Here is a 14697-nt window from a genome sequence, read left to right on the forward strand (position 1 = left end):
GAAAATTAGAACCACATAATACACAAGTCTAATAATATTTGACTCTTGATATGAAGAACAAAGGTCATTATCTGCATTTGATTTGCAAGGCACAATGAGCTGCTTAAATAATCATTGTTGTACTGAGCATTGCATTATTTGTACATGCATAGAGGATGTGATACACTAAGAATAATACAAGGTTCTTTATGTCCAAAGCAGCTATCTTGGTGCTTGGACACTCACCTCTGATGGGATCCTTGATTTCAGCAAAAAAAAATAATAACAATAATAATAGGAAGGTGTGAAGGTCTTTTGGGCTCATAAAAGTAGCAAATGGCAGATAAATAGAAAACAAATAAAAAAAATATTTCCACTATTTGTTTTTCTGTGCATGTCTGTGTGTTCTAATGAACTGTCACCCATTTCTGCAGCAAAACAACAGCTTTCACAGTAAGCTGATCTTCAGTAACCATGAATTCCTAAGTATTCCTTAACCATGGCCTTCCATAGCCAGGAAACAACATTTAATCAAACTGTCAGACACAAACCCACTGCAGAGAAGTGGTGGGGAAAAGAAACTTTGAAAACAGTGTCTGTCTTGGATGAAAATTCCTTGTTGATGCCAATTCCTTGAGCAAAAAAAAATTTCTTGTATTGATATTTGCACCCATGTCAGGTCCTAACTTTTCTTAATATTAAGACCAGCAACACAAAATTATGTTCAAGGACTGTTCACACAAGTACACAAAAAATATCAGAACAGTGAACCTTGAACCTTTAAGCCCCAGTAGTGATCAGTATCAAAATTTCTCCTAATATTTATCAATACACAATCAAGGAGAGGTCATGAGATCACCAGTGGTGAAATTTCTTGATATTTCAACAACCTCCCTATAATGCTACTATGAAAAATGGAAATGTAGAGACCAGTAAGGAGAAACTGTATGTTGACACTGAGGCTTAAAGGTTAAAAGCTAATAAATACAGAGCCATATTGTTGGTGATTATCGCAGCTTCTTTTATGCTTCGTCCTTCCACCACCCCATGCGTCAAAAAGGGCTTAGTTACTTGAAAATCCCTTTTTATTCAGCCTTCTCATTATCCATTTTCTGGTAATTATATTGTCTTATTCTAATGGAAAGAATAACAACATCCCAGTGAATGACTACAGTTTTTTCTTAATTAATTGCATCTTTGTTCAGGGGGCACAACTTCAGAGTACAGCAAACGAGGAACACTTTCCTCAGTATTCCCTACAGCGAAGATTGTTGTCATGACAACAACAGCAACAGAAAAACAACCAAACTACAATCATACAAAGTTTGAATATGAAAGATTTATGGAGTACTACAAAGGCCCTCCTATCTTAACACAAAGTAATGTTGACCAGTTTGATTACATATTTTCACCCATAGCAGATGAACTTTTCACCACCAATGTCAAAAATTAAGCCTGTCAGCCTATTATTTACTCATCATTAGTACTGTGTGGAGTTGGGGGTGCCTTTTTGGGTGGAAAGCTTGGGGATCACCAGTTCTACCTTACTCCCCAAATTCCTCAAAATGCACTTTTGGCTCAGTCTCATTCTCTACAGACTGACAATGAATATTATTTGCCACAATCTTTGGGAATGGGGTTTGATTCTCATTGTGTTGGAAGGATAATAATTTATTCATTTTGGTCTTCCGCAAACTATGGAAAGTTTTTTCCAAGAAAGTGGAAGAGATGGGAAGCCTGCTACATCAAAACTTTACTTTAACAACAATCATATTGGTGCAAATATTGAAGAAATGCAACCCATCATGACAGATTAGTGTAAATACCCCAGAAATCTGTGCAGGGGAAAATTTTTGCTTATAACCACTTTGGTTTTGGCTTTTGTGTGAGAAATGCAGCTGTTGTGATATCTGTTGTCCGAAATGACTGTCATTGCTCTTAATTATGTGTTGAGCTGTGTCCAGCTGTTTTAGCCCTTGAAGATATTCACATCACTGATAGGAACTTTAGGAACTTGCTTCTCCCTAGAAATCAGGTGGAAGAAATTAAGACAGAGTTAACAAGAAATAAAGGAGAAACTGAGGCCAGTGATAACTATTTGTATCAGAGAATGTGCTAAGGATTAACAATGGAAGTAGTAAATGAAGTGTGTTTAGTACTTCAAGGACTCCATACTAATGATAAAATAATGGAGAAATTCCCCTGTCTTGAAGAAAAGAACAATGGCAAAAAGATTCTAAAAACTATAAGTGATGTCAAATCCAAAGAGGCATGTCCTCCTTTTAAAACTACTTCTTTTCTAAAGCCTATCACAAGCATAGACCTGCAAAACATTAGGTGGTGCAGACATGTAAACCAATGTCCCCATTTTTATTTTAGAGGAAGGCTAGTTTTATATTTTGGATCCAAATTTTTTTTAACTCAGTAGGTGGGAGAGAGGGGATAAAATTAAACTAACTACACTTACATAAAGAGCCCTAATCGGTTCAGACAAGGTGTTCTCTGTTGTAGTACGGGTTTCATTACTATTATTTTGGCGGTCATAAGTCGGACATTTTTCATTTCTCTTAGCTGAGGGGTGGGAGGGATATTGATCTCACCAGCAGATGAATAATAATATTGTGTGGACACTCTATCAATTTCGATTCTCCAAAGCCCTATGAGAGATGTTGTATGGATCTTGAAGGAATAAGCACACTGGTCTGAAAGGACTAATATTATATTATGAAGTCTCTTACTCAAAGTCCAGTTCAATTTATAGAAGGAAAATAGTCTTTTAGCAGAAGACAAAAACTTAAAATATGCTAGCAAATGCGGCGCGCGTGTTCAGGAACTCAAGGTAAAGTATTTTGGGGAAATTAATTTGCGTTTACTAAATAAATAATCATTTTAAAAAAAATCATTTTTTGTTAAGAAATACCAAAAAAAAAAAAATATATGACTTACCTCCATTTTATCCCCAAAAGTAAGCAAGCTTATATCCATCGTGTTGGAAACTTGTGTAATTTGGCAAGGCCGTTTGAACGTTACTGCAAACTCTTTTCGGCTAAAGTCGCTGTTGTCTTCCGAAAAAACAATTTCTCACTGTTCTCTCCCCACACAAAGGGCATGTATGTACTAAAACGTCGCATGACAATATTAATCGGAGCGAAAACTTTTCCGTGTTTTTGTTTCTTCCCCGAACTGAGCGAAAACCAAACACAGAAGGAAAGAGCCAATCACAGAGCAGATTAGAATGAGGCATTCTTAATTCTGGTAACCAACCAGAAATGGCGTTATATCGAACTTTACCAGATCTCACATTTCGACATTCCCGAACCGACGACTGAGATCGGGGTACGAGATTAGTGAACTCCGAGAGGTCGCGCCAAAAAACTGGAGCGAACGAGCGGAGTCTTACCTGAAGAAATGCCATCACTTTGTCGGTGTCGACACGTGACCAGTTTCTGCGATTTTATCCTCTGGATTAACGACAATCTTTTGAAAATACAGGCGCGGAGCTTTCCCGTTGATTTACTTCATTTGAAGAGGGGGTCTGCTCCACAGTGTAGTCTATAAACTCGTGTAAATTAATTAATTTTAATACAGGGTGCGTTCGATTACCCTATTCCGGATACGGTACGCATGGAATGATGACAAGAAATCCCACGTGAGAGGTTTTTGGAGTTACTGGAGTACGAAATAGCTCTTAAACTATCAGGTGTGACCGACATTTTGCAGAGATGTCTTCCCGAATTTACTTGAAAAGAAAATTCTAACAGCTATCCCGCTTATTCTTATTCCGGAATAGGCCTTATCACGGTTTTCGACGCCATTTTGACGAGCAAGCAAACAAGCTCGAAATAACAGTGTTTGTATAGAAATCAGATGTCAAATAATTTTCATAAAACATCGCTTCTGAAAAATTCATGAATTGGAAACTTTTGGCACTAGGAAAAGGAGTTAAAAAAAAATTGGAGGGATGTAGCTGTGCCAGAAAGCGTCCAGTCGTGTTTTGAACTTTCCATACATTTCCCTGTATTTTTTTCCCGCGAACTATTTTTAGTAGCAGTCACGGCTGTTTCGCTTCACAGACAATTATTTGACATCGGATTTCCATACAAACACTGTTATTTCGAGCCTCTTTGCCTACTCGTCAAAATGGGGTCGAAAACCGTGATAAGGCCTATTCAGTCAATCGAACGCAACCTAGCTAAATCTTAGGTCATTCCTTTTAACGTTTGAACCAGGCTTTTGTGACATTACTGAGAGCAGGCGCGTAGGAGGGGGGGTTCGAGGGGTTTGGAACGAACCCCCTTTGAAGATCAATAATGGCGGAAGAAAAAGCACAATGAGGAGGTTGAACAACTACATCAAGTGTACCATGCGAGACAGTAGAATGTCTGCCCTGGCTCTAATGCATATCAAATATGATATGCCTGTCAATCTTGACGCGATAGTCTATTTGTTCGAAGGCCTACACCCGAGAATGATGCATTTACCAGCTTGGTGTATGACTATCAGCAGATCGAATAGCTATCAGAACTTGACAGGGCGCGGAATGTACATTGAACATTCTTGTTTAAGATGAAACAATTATGCCGTAGAATTGATGTATAAAAAAAAAAATTATAGCTTAAAAAGCTGCTGTAAAACAAATTTGTGATTTGCCTAAAATGGGTCTCAAAATGCAGGAAATGACGTTTCTGGGAACCTAGATTTTCAAAAATTTCCGGAGGAACATGCCCCCGGAACCCCCTAATAAGAGCGCCTCCGGCGCTCAGCAAGATTTGGGGCTCAACGAACACCCCTATCTAACCCTTACCTACGTGATTTGCATATGATTACTTTTTGTAAGTATTTTCAAAATAAACTGGAACTATCGCAGCACTGAAAACTATTTGTTTTTCTTTCAGAAGTCCTCACTTAGGCGCCAGGGGTCGCAGTGAGTTAATTGACCAAACTTCACATGGGCTTTCATGCGCACATAACAAATATTTAAGCCTCCTGACACCTCGTGAGTACAACTGATTGAAAGTTTCACAATATCTTGGTTCGTAATTATGATTTGCCTTCCAAGTTCGATTCAGACCGACCCGTGTAGACGCCGTTATTTTAGTTACCAATGCACTTCTATGCACTCGTCTCTTGTCTGAGTTCTGCAGGCTAAGAGGCATGCAAAAAATGCTTCAGGGGAGAGGGGGTTACCCAAACTAACTGAGATGGTCGATGAAACAACTGTCAATCGTCAATCCGTGAAAGGGTAACTGTGTTAATGCGGGCGAGGGGGGAGGGGGTCAGGATTCTCCACGTGCCGACTTTGATGGGTTATACATTTTTAAATAAATCAGATAACGCTACCAATCTTTGTGACTTTTATTCTTCACCTGGGGATATAAAGAGGGGCAAGAGAAATAGCTCTATTGCTCTTTAGTCTGGGATAGGGTGGAAAGAAAAATCCGTGGAAGTTCTGATAATGGACATCTCGGGGTTGTCTTGAGAGGTAACTGTTTGAAGTATTGGGTCACAGGTGCGTGCTCTAAACCCCAATCAGCTTTATTCAGATCATAGATATTTTAAAACTTTCAGAGTGTATTTCCAACCTCCACCGGAGAGCGGTGTACGTTTGAAGGGAGGTTAGCCTCTTCCAGGCTCTAGGTTTACCGCGGAAGGAGCGGGTGAAAGCACTTGTTTTCGTTCCTCTCTCCCGCTCCTTCGCGTCTCCCGCGATACATCGACAGCCTGGAAGAGGCTAACCTCCCTCCAAACTTCGTTCCCCTTTTTCAATCTACGAGGACAAAAATCTGTCCCTTTCTCGGATTAGCGGGAAATGCATGACTCAAGTTCCTACTAAAATGGCTCAAGAGATAAAGGTGAAAGCAGTAGGACAGATTGTTTTGACCGCGTCTTTTTGGTTGACAGAGTGCCGTGATTTGCTGAGGAAGCTGCTGGAGCCTAGACCCGAGTTGCGCTTGCCCCTGCTAGAAGTAATGGTCCACCCCTGGGTAACTGTGCAAGGGACCGCGCCGTTGGTGCCGTACAGTGAACAACCGATTGACGAACAAATGCAGGATAAGGTAGGGTCACTTAACATCGATTACATGGAGGTAATTATTAACATTGCTCAACATTTATAAAAAGTTTCTTGGAATTTCGGTTGGGAGACAAATGTAACACGCTGTAAACACAATGGCGGAAAGTTCAGATTTTTGGGCTGGTCAGTTGCACTCGAGTAATTTTTCATCTACAAGTTTCTTTTTGACAATTATAATTTTCTTGTGTGTCATGACGATAAAGGTTAGAAGTTTTCTCTGACAGGCCTTTTAGTTTTGAGCTACAAGATTTTTCAGGGAGAAGCTTGTCAAGGAAAACTTGCTCGCATGTAAAAAGACGTGCCGCAGTTACTAAGGGAATCTTGTCGAGGAAGGAAACCAGTCCCTTTTACGAGCAAATATAATACATGTATATGCTCTGTAGAGGATAACTCAATCATGTAAAATGTGTTCATCCGTTTTGTACGGACAAGTAAAAACTGTTAAAACGTGTTAAAGAAAGTTCGCACGTGTGCAAAAGACGGTGCCTGTGTTGTTAACAACTATAACAACTTATCAAGCTTCCTTGACAAATTCGTAGATGGTCCCATAACCCTACACAGCGTCTTAGTGTATCATGTAGAGTGTCTGTCAGTTTTAGTACAACCTAAGCATAAAGTTTAGTGCCTTTTACACAAACCGTTTTAATGTTCTTATTACGGCAGATTCTAGGAAAAGCGTCGCAACTCATCAATATCAGCAAATCCCGGATCGCTTTTCACGTCCAACAGAAAAGATATGACGCCATAGCAGGCGTTTACAATCTTCTCCTGGACGAAGAAATCACACATGCGTCCAAATTACACGACGGCCGAACGACAGCAAAGCAGGACAATCAAAACAATTCTGTCATCCGGGTATGTATCAAGTCTGTTACGACCGACGGAACGGAGACTGGGAACCAGAATGAAGCCCAGGACTCCGAGAGTGAAAGCGCGAGCAGCTGCGAAGGCTCGAACTCTCAGCCCGAGGCAGAGCAGGACTGGGGGCAAGTTTCGGCGCGGAAACACAAGGTTCATAAACCAACGTGAGTTGTGCAACTAGGCATTGTTATACCGTACAATGGTACAGCATCTTTTTTCTCAGTCAATTATTATTTCCGCTTTTGTACTTGTGCTCCTGGTTGTTGGCAAAAAAGCTGATGATTAAACGAATCTTTGGCAATGGTGCGAGGATGTTCTTTTCGCGACTCTCAGTCCCTTGCAAGCAAATTTTACGTCTACTTAGGAAGCTAGCAACATCCGTTTTCATGCACCTGCAGCGTAGCAGATTGAGCCATTGAGGGCGCTATTCAGGCGAAACAAGTTACACGAAGCATTGCAAAGTGTAAATATTAAGAAAAAGTTGCTAATTTTTGTAATCTCTGATTCTAAGTTAAAGTTTGAAATTAAACAGACAAATGTAAGGCAACTTAACAGTATCCACATTAAGCCTAAAGGCTACATTGGGATAAATATGATGATCCAGAAAATCAGTGCTAAGAGCCTCTCATGCCCTTTATTTGCACTATGGAAACGTTACCCTGATAATTGATACCCTTTATTCCTATTTCAGCGATCAACCCAATGAAAAATCAACAGAGGTAAGTGGAATACTCTAACGCCTAATTACATTTAATTTCTTCCACATACCCGCTCGGTATTCTTCCCACTCGTGATTTTCTGCAAAGCTCCCAAAGTATTTCTTAGTTTCCAGGAAAGAAGAGAACTTCGTTTTTTTTTTCTACAAAGGGATCATGCAATACATCGATTTATAAACTAGAAAATGATAGCAATTTACAATACAAAATATATACACTCGGTTGAAAATGAAAGGTATAAAACAATGAACGATGAGACCTAACAGCTTTCCGGGAGGCGTTTGGGGTAAGCTTAAAAATACAAGCTCGTGCGGTTTTCAAGGCGTTGTTACACAATTTTTCTTGCCACTTGTCTCGCAAGTTTGTTGCGACACAAATTGCACGAATCGTTGCAACTTACTTGTTGCAACGATGACTGCAACAAAAGCGTTGCATGACATACTCATTTCAAGGCATGTTACACTAACCAACGTTCATATACAGTTATTTCAATTAACGTTGTCGGATCAAAGCTTAAAGCTTAAAGATATCTTCAAGAGGCTGCCACCTCATCCATTTGATATCCTAACATTTCGTTCATCCAAATGGCTCGCCATCGTATATCTTCAATGGACAGACGAAGCATGACTGATTTTCATAAACTTGTTCATAAGAAAATCCACAGAATCTTGAGGTCTTGTCTTATAGTTTTATACTTTGATCCGACAACATTAATTGAAATAGCTGTATAACAACTTTAGTGAAGAAGAAACACTTCAAACGGGTTACAACAAAGAAGAACCAAATCCCCATATTAAGCTGTACCCCTGAAATTACATAACAATTTAAAAAACTCTCCAAAATTGAATCTATATAAAATAAAATACTCAAGCAACTTGTGTCGCAACGGAACAACGGAATTGCGAGAGAAGTTACCAGAAAAAAATAGCCCAGTGCAACAGCGACTTCAGGGCTTAAAATGTGCATATTTCTCGTGGACAGAGAGCTACACGGAAATAGACACAAGCTTATTAGATCATCCCATAATTCCATCAGGTCACGTCGTTTACGATTACCACTTTGCACGGGACAACGTTTCGTCAATCGAGTGTATACATAGACGGTCATTGATGTTAAATTGCGGTACACTTATCACTTTTGAAGGGTGAAAACAAGAATGCTAAAGAGCCCTAGTCAGCCACACCTTTGTTTTTGTTTATATGCAAGAGTTTGGCTATTATATTTTATTCGGAGCATGTCGAAATGAACGAAATCACTGTGAAACTACTAAAGATAATGAAACATATTTTCAGAAAAACAACTGACAGTAAAGCAATAAGATTTCGCTTCACCATACAATATCAATTATTTCGATGGCATCGAAAATGGTGGAGGCTGACTAGGGTCCTTTAATGTCTTAGACAATTCAGTTGGCAAATTGGAAGTGTTATATTTTTTCATTGTGGGCGAAATTTTGCTTCTCACCACGGATAGGAAAAGGGCTATTCCCTAATGACGCCAAATCGCGTGCGTCCCCTAATGACAGAATTTTCACTTGTCTCCAGGGCCTGTGGATCAGAGGACTCAAGATCTCGAGCAATGAAGTCCGGTTTCCAAAGAGCCGTCCGCAGGCCCAAACACGCCCTAACACGGCCACGCCAAACCGGACACCAATAGAAAGCCCTTCAAAACCAAGCGGAGCTGTTTATCGGGCTTGGGACAGAGGCTACAGGGTAAGGTGCAAGTCGTGTATTCCGCGGTTTGCGCCCAAGTTTGATAGTAAGCTGCATGGTAGGCGAATGGTGATGTCCCCACGGATCAGGCAGGAACCGGAGATCATCGCTTCTCAGGTGGAATCGAAATTAAAGACACTGATTTCGGAAAAGGGGGAGGAAGGCCCTAGCCATTCTGAGGAAGACGCGAGAATTAACGCTAACACTGAAGGGAGTAATACGTCGGAAAAAGCACCCGTGGATGATCAAACCAAGAAATGCTCCCTAAATCTGGAGCATGCAGAGAGGACTGCAGACGGAAACCAAGGAAATGTATTGAGCCTCTTAGATCGCATGGGTTCAAGGAACTGTTATTTGAGAGATACCGCTAGGGTAAAAGAATCCCCGGAAACGAATAAATCCGACGGAAACAGCCCTGGACAAACGTTGCAAACAAGGACCAAGTTCGTCACCTCGTTGGGTGCAGCTTGGTCGCACAAAGGCATGCCACCGTCATCACTCAGCGCGCAGACTGTCAACAGAGCTGTGTCACCGCTCAAGACAAGCCAGTTTGTTGATCTGGCGGATTATCACAAATACGTGCCACAGCCGCCCAAAGCACGGGCACTTGGACAACTGGGTGGTGGGTCAAGATTGGCGGTTAAAGAGAACAAAAACGAAGAGCACATTGACAGGTAAACTATTAGTATCCTACGCAGCCGTTCTTAGTGCCGTCACGCAACGCTCCTTGTTCAAGGGGAGGTGCGTTGCGTGACGACACTAAGAACGGCTGCGTAAGAGACCAGTAAACTATCAAAGAGCAAACGGTTAAGTGTTCTGAGGTTCATGAAGCCAGTCATAGTCTAGTTATATTTACAACTTCACTTACAAAGCAGCAATGTAAATGAAGTAACGTACTAATTAATCAGAACTCAACTCTCTGATCCGCAGAGGCTCCTTCATAAAATAGGGGCGAAAAGTCGGAAATGGAGTAAAAGGGGGCGCGAGGGACGACAGGAAGAGCGAGAAAAGGGGAGCTTCTGTCATCGTCCCCCGCGCTCCTCGTTACTCACTCTCTCCAGTCCTTCATTTGTCTCCGCTCGAGCGCGAAAGAGGCCTCTGTGGAGAGAGAGAGAGAACTGGAGGGGAAAAAAGGACAGCGGCGACTGCCACGCGCGCGGGAAATTATGCACACAGTGCCAAGCGCGCGAAAATGGTCAATCCACGCCACGCGCAGGAAAAGATGCAACAAGTGACACAATATATTGTGTAGCTTTAATATTAAACGCAAACTAATCCTGATACAGCATTTATTTCCTTGTTACAGTTTTTCCGCTGCATACAAGTCTTACATGAAGAACAACAAACCGCATCACCAGCGCCTGATGATAATGCAAGCGCAAGAAATTCTCCAGCACGAGTCAAAGTTTCATGCCAAATATGGCAGAAGATTGAACGCTGAAAACAGCACGAGTAACGCAGATTCAAGCAAACAGCAGGAAAACCAAGTGTCACGTTTTAGTCGCGTAAGCACTGCCACGCCCACGAATTTCTCAATTCCAAAGAAAACAAACCAACAACAGATTGTCCTTAAGCCAGATTACCTCAAGGGGGTAGGCCTACACAGAGATCAGGGGGAAATTCTTATTTCTGGTTTTAAACGGGAGGAAAATATCGAAAAACGAGCTGCAACGTGTCCAGGTGGTCTTGAAGGTTCAAATCCGTCCGTTGATAGACGTTTGCGCGAAGACAACCCAATCAAAGACAAAGACAATCTTGAAAAGTTGCACGAAAGCCCAATACAAGCAAATGAAGCAGACTCATTGAAGCCAGCTACACCAACTCGAGTGGACAGCCGACTAAGCCCGAAGCAAGAAGAATCGCTGAAAAGACAAAAGGAGAAAGAAGAGACGGAAGACCGAGAAAGAGAGAAGGTCAAGTTTCTTAAAAATCTGGAAGATCAAGAACGCCAAAAAATTATCACGGAATATCTACAGCACGTGTATTCGCAGCATGGCGAACAGCCTTCCTCGCACACTATGAATAAAAAAGCTGAACAAAACTCTCGCACCTTTAAAGTGTCGAAACAGGGCCGCGTTTATTCGGTGCTTACTCGCCAAGCAGAGAAGCCGGGATCTGGCGAAATTCAGGTGGTTACCAAGCCGATGCCCATTTTACACGCGGCTGCCCGGAACTCTCAAGGAGAGAAGAAAGTCGTTTTCAGACCTCAGCAGAGCGTTGATAGTATGAGGTTTTTCAATGACTGGACTAACAATGTGTTAACTGAATACATAAACAGCTCAGATGGCTGCGATAGTAATGCAACAGATGGAAAGGAAAAGGACAAACTACTGGTAAGTAAAAAGTACTTCGCTCTCACTGCAAGGAGGGAATAATTAACGTTCACTCTCTAACAAACGCCCCGTGTGAAATAAAACAACCCTACATCGTAAGCCAGACTGTTCTTTCTATGGAAGTGGACAAAAAGCCACCCCCTTTCTTGGGCCTTCAAGCAGAAAGGTCAAGTAATAACTGCCGATGCCAAGCGCGGGAAAAGTCGTACAATCAGGGTACAGGGTCAAGGGCGGAAAACGTGACGTAACTGCTGCCTAGGGCGGGAAAAGTCGCGCAACCTGCGGCAAGGGTGGGAAAAGTCGAGTAACTGGTACCAAGTGCGGAAAAACGTGATGTAACTAGTGTCTAAGGCGGGAAAAGTCGCGCAACCTGAGGCAAGGGCGGGAAAAGTCGAGTAACCGGTCCCAAGCGCGGGAAAAGTCGAGTAACTGGTGCCAATCGAGGGAAAAACGTGATGTAACTAGTGTCTAAGGCGGGAAAAGTCGGGCAAACTGAGGCAAGGGCGGGAAAAGTCGAGTAACTGGTGCCAAGCGAGGGAAAAGCGTGATGTAACTAGTGTCTAGAGCGGGAAAAGTCGGGCAACCTGAGGCAAGGGCGGGAAAAGTCGAGTAACCGGTCCCAAGCGTGGGAAAAGTCGCGCAACCTGGGTCAAGAGCGGGAAAAGTCCAGTAACTGGTGCCAAGCGCGGGAAAAGTCGAATAACTAGTGCCAAGCGCGGGAAAAACGTGATGTAACTAGTGCTTAGGGCGGGAAAAGTCGCGCAACCAGTGTCAAGGGCGGGAAGAGACGCGTAACCGGTTCTAAGCAAGAAAAAAAAAATCGCATCAGCCAAATCAAGATTGTCCGGGATTTTGCATTTCATTAACCGAAAAGCCATTTTCTCTGTACTGGAACTGGCTAATCAAAAAGCTCAGAAAATGCAACTTGTTAGTTCGAAGGTCATTAAAGAAGTGTCTCATAAACTGATCGATTCATCTTGTTTCAAATTTGTAGAAGAAAGATGCGAGTGTCTGGTTGGAAGAGCATCTGAACGGAGTCTTGGATGAGACGACTGTAAATAGACGAGACGTGCAAGAATTTCAACAGCGAATACCCAGAGAAACCTGACAAATACGTTACAGTGATTAAAGGGATATTTTTTTACTCTCAAAACCAATAATTAGTGAAGCCAAATAACGAGATAGAGTAATCCTCTCAAACGAATTGTTTTCTGGAGACCACCAAAAATTTGAGACGTATATTTTTAGAAACATATTCGGAGTACATCATTTTCATTGACCTCACATTAGAAGTTAACTTTTTGAGAACATTTTAAGATTATTAAATGGGAATCAAAATTCCTCTAAAAGAATAATTCAGAAACTATTTCAAAACAATAGCATTTGCGGTCTTTTAAAACCACAATTCCCGACAGAAAATTTTTAATAGTAAAGACGTTTTTGGAGCTTTGATGAAAAGTATTCAAGAACAACGAATATTATTTTATGTATTGTATGGGGATAGTTTTGAGATATGTAGAAACAAAGACAGATTTCCACAATAAAAAATGAGATCGTTGAGATTAACGAGTCATACATAAAATACAACAAATCCAAGAATTTTTATTAAATGTTTTTAAACGAATACAGGCTCTTACTTCGAAATGGTATGGTTGTATTCCAAGAGTAAAAATAAATTACTAGCTTATTTACATAAATTTTCATTATAATAACCACAATCTTAAAATTTTTATTTTGTTTGGGAAGGATTTGTATCCGTTTTCAGTATCGAGTCAATGGTATGATATTAGCATGGTATTCCACAGGTCTGGTTTTGATAAATATTTTTACCCATCCCCAGTGTTGGCTGGAAACTACTGGACGTTATATCGACTGCGTCATATTATGGCGGGAAAATGCTGAAAGCCGTAAAAACCGCTACAATATGTCGAGAACTGGCCTTTGAACACAAGCGATGGGTTATATAATGAGCGTGCGCGCGAGCTGATTGGTTCCTGATAGTAAGCTATCAGTTTTTATTATCCATCAAAATTTTTCCGTTGCCTGCGATTGGTCGAAATGGTTCACGTGACTCAGTATACATCTGATGATATTCCACAAGTGATTTCCACCTGTTTTCACACTAAACTCGCTGGGCCAGACCCGCTTTGATGCGATGAAAGATTATTTGAAAACTTGTAGATGGAAAAGTGTTTTGCTGTTGTAAATCAAAAGACATGAGCATGCTTCTCAACGAAAAAAAGATCAACATTTTAGACGCGGCTTTCAGCGAAAATATCTGACGGATAATAAACACAACAACCTTTATATGGCGCGAAGTTATGCTTGGATTTTTATCTGTTCCAAGTAGATGAGGCTTCTACAGTGCTCAATTAAAATAAAGGTTATTGTTGTAATGTATACATCCCACAAGGAGAAGTCGCTCGGAAAACCCAACTCAAAGCAAACTCAACGCGCATGGGCTCATCTAACAACTCTATTTCGAAGCATAAAAGTTTAAAATATGACTTTCATTGGAATGAGAAAACTACAGTCGGGCCACTTCTAGCGACAACCTCTCGAATTGTGTTTTGTCGTTCCATGCTGGCTTTTCTTAACCAAACGCTGAAATCTTTACTGAAGTTTCCGCGTCAAAGGCCAGTGAATCTTGTCTAAGTATGGCCATTATGTGGAGTTCGACTGTATGTTTAATGTCAACATAGTTCGTCATGGTGTCTAACTGTAACAATTTTGCTTTTAAAACAGATTCTCCTCAACTCCAAGCACGAAGAAACGAATTTATATCAGGCATGCAAATAACCTTTTTAAGTCCGTTTAAAAGTCCAACACTTAAAGCTGATTTTTGTTGCTGTAGTTGTTGTTGTCGTTTAAAAAAATCTCATTACAGTACAAGATTTTAAAACAGTTTTCTAAACAGCTGTCCTCAACAAATACGAAAACTGAAGCGATCATTTCCTAACGATTTAATAGGTCTTCAGTGATTCTGGTATCAGTTAATTTCTTATGCCGAATTGAGTCTAGCC

At 41.1% G+C, this 14697-nt stretch overlaps 2 protein-coding genes and 1 long non-coding RNA gene across 5 annotated transcripts in view; 1 reads left to right on the plus strand and 2 right to left on the minus strand.

Moving 5' to 3' along the window:
• The window catches only part of LOC146476396 (uncharacterized), a 27664-nt gene extending 13134 nt beyond the window's left edge, over window positions 1–14530 (plus strand). For all 3 annotated transcript variants that reach the window (XM_085114555.1, XM_085114556.1, XM_085114558.1), the window contains 7 exons: window positions 4875–4975; window positions 5881–6035; window positions 6716–7077; window positions 7605–7632; window positions 9174–10015; window positions 10648–11674; window positions 12669–14530. In XM_085114555.1, coding sequence (XP_084970681.1) covers window positions 4875–4975; window positions 5881–6035; window positions 6716–7077; window positions 7605–7632; window positions 9174–10015; window positions 10648–11674; window positions 12669–12782 — 2629 coding nt within the window. In that variant the 3' untranslated portion in view covers window positions 12783–14530. The remainder of the gene's footprint in view (window positions 1–4874; window positions 4976–5880; window positions 6036–6715; window positions 7078–7604; window positions 7633–9173; window positions 10016–10647; window positions 11675–12668) is intronic.
• On the minus strand, window positions 1716–3316 carry LOC146476397 (uncharacterized). Its single transcript, XR_014865618.1, has 2 exons — window positions 2926–3316; window positions 1716–2003 (listed from the first exon to the last, which is right to left on the minus strand). It is a non-coding gene; the product is annotated as an uncharacterized LOC146476397 (long non-coding RNA).
• The window catches only part of LOC146476398 (protein FAM91A1-like), a 19641-nt gene continuing 18200 nt past the window's right edge, over window positions 13257–14697 (minus strand). Inside the window, exon 24 of the mRNA XM_085114559.1 lies at window positions 13257–14696. The gene's annotated coding sequence lies outside the window, so the exon portion shown is untranslated. The remainder of the gene's footprint in view (window position 14697) is intronic.

Source organism: Pavona decussata, unplaced genomic scaffold, assembly GCF_977016875.1.
Source record: "Pavona decussata unplaced genomic scaffold, jaPavDecu1.1 SCAFFOLD_77, whole genome shotgun sequence".
Lineage (NCBI taxonomy): Eukaryota > Metazoa > Cnidaria > Anthozoa > Scleractinia > Agariciidae > Pavona > Pavona decussata.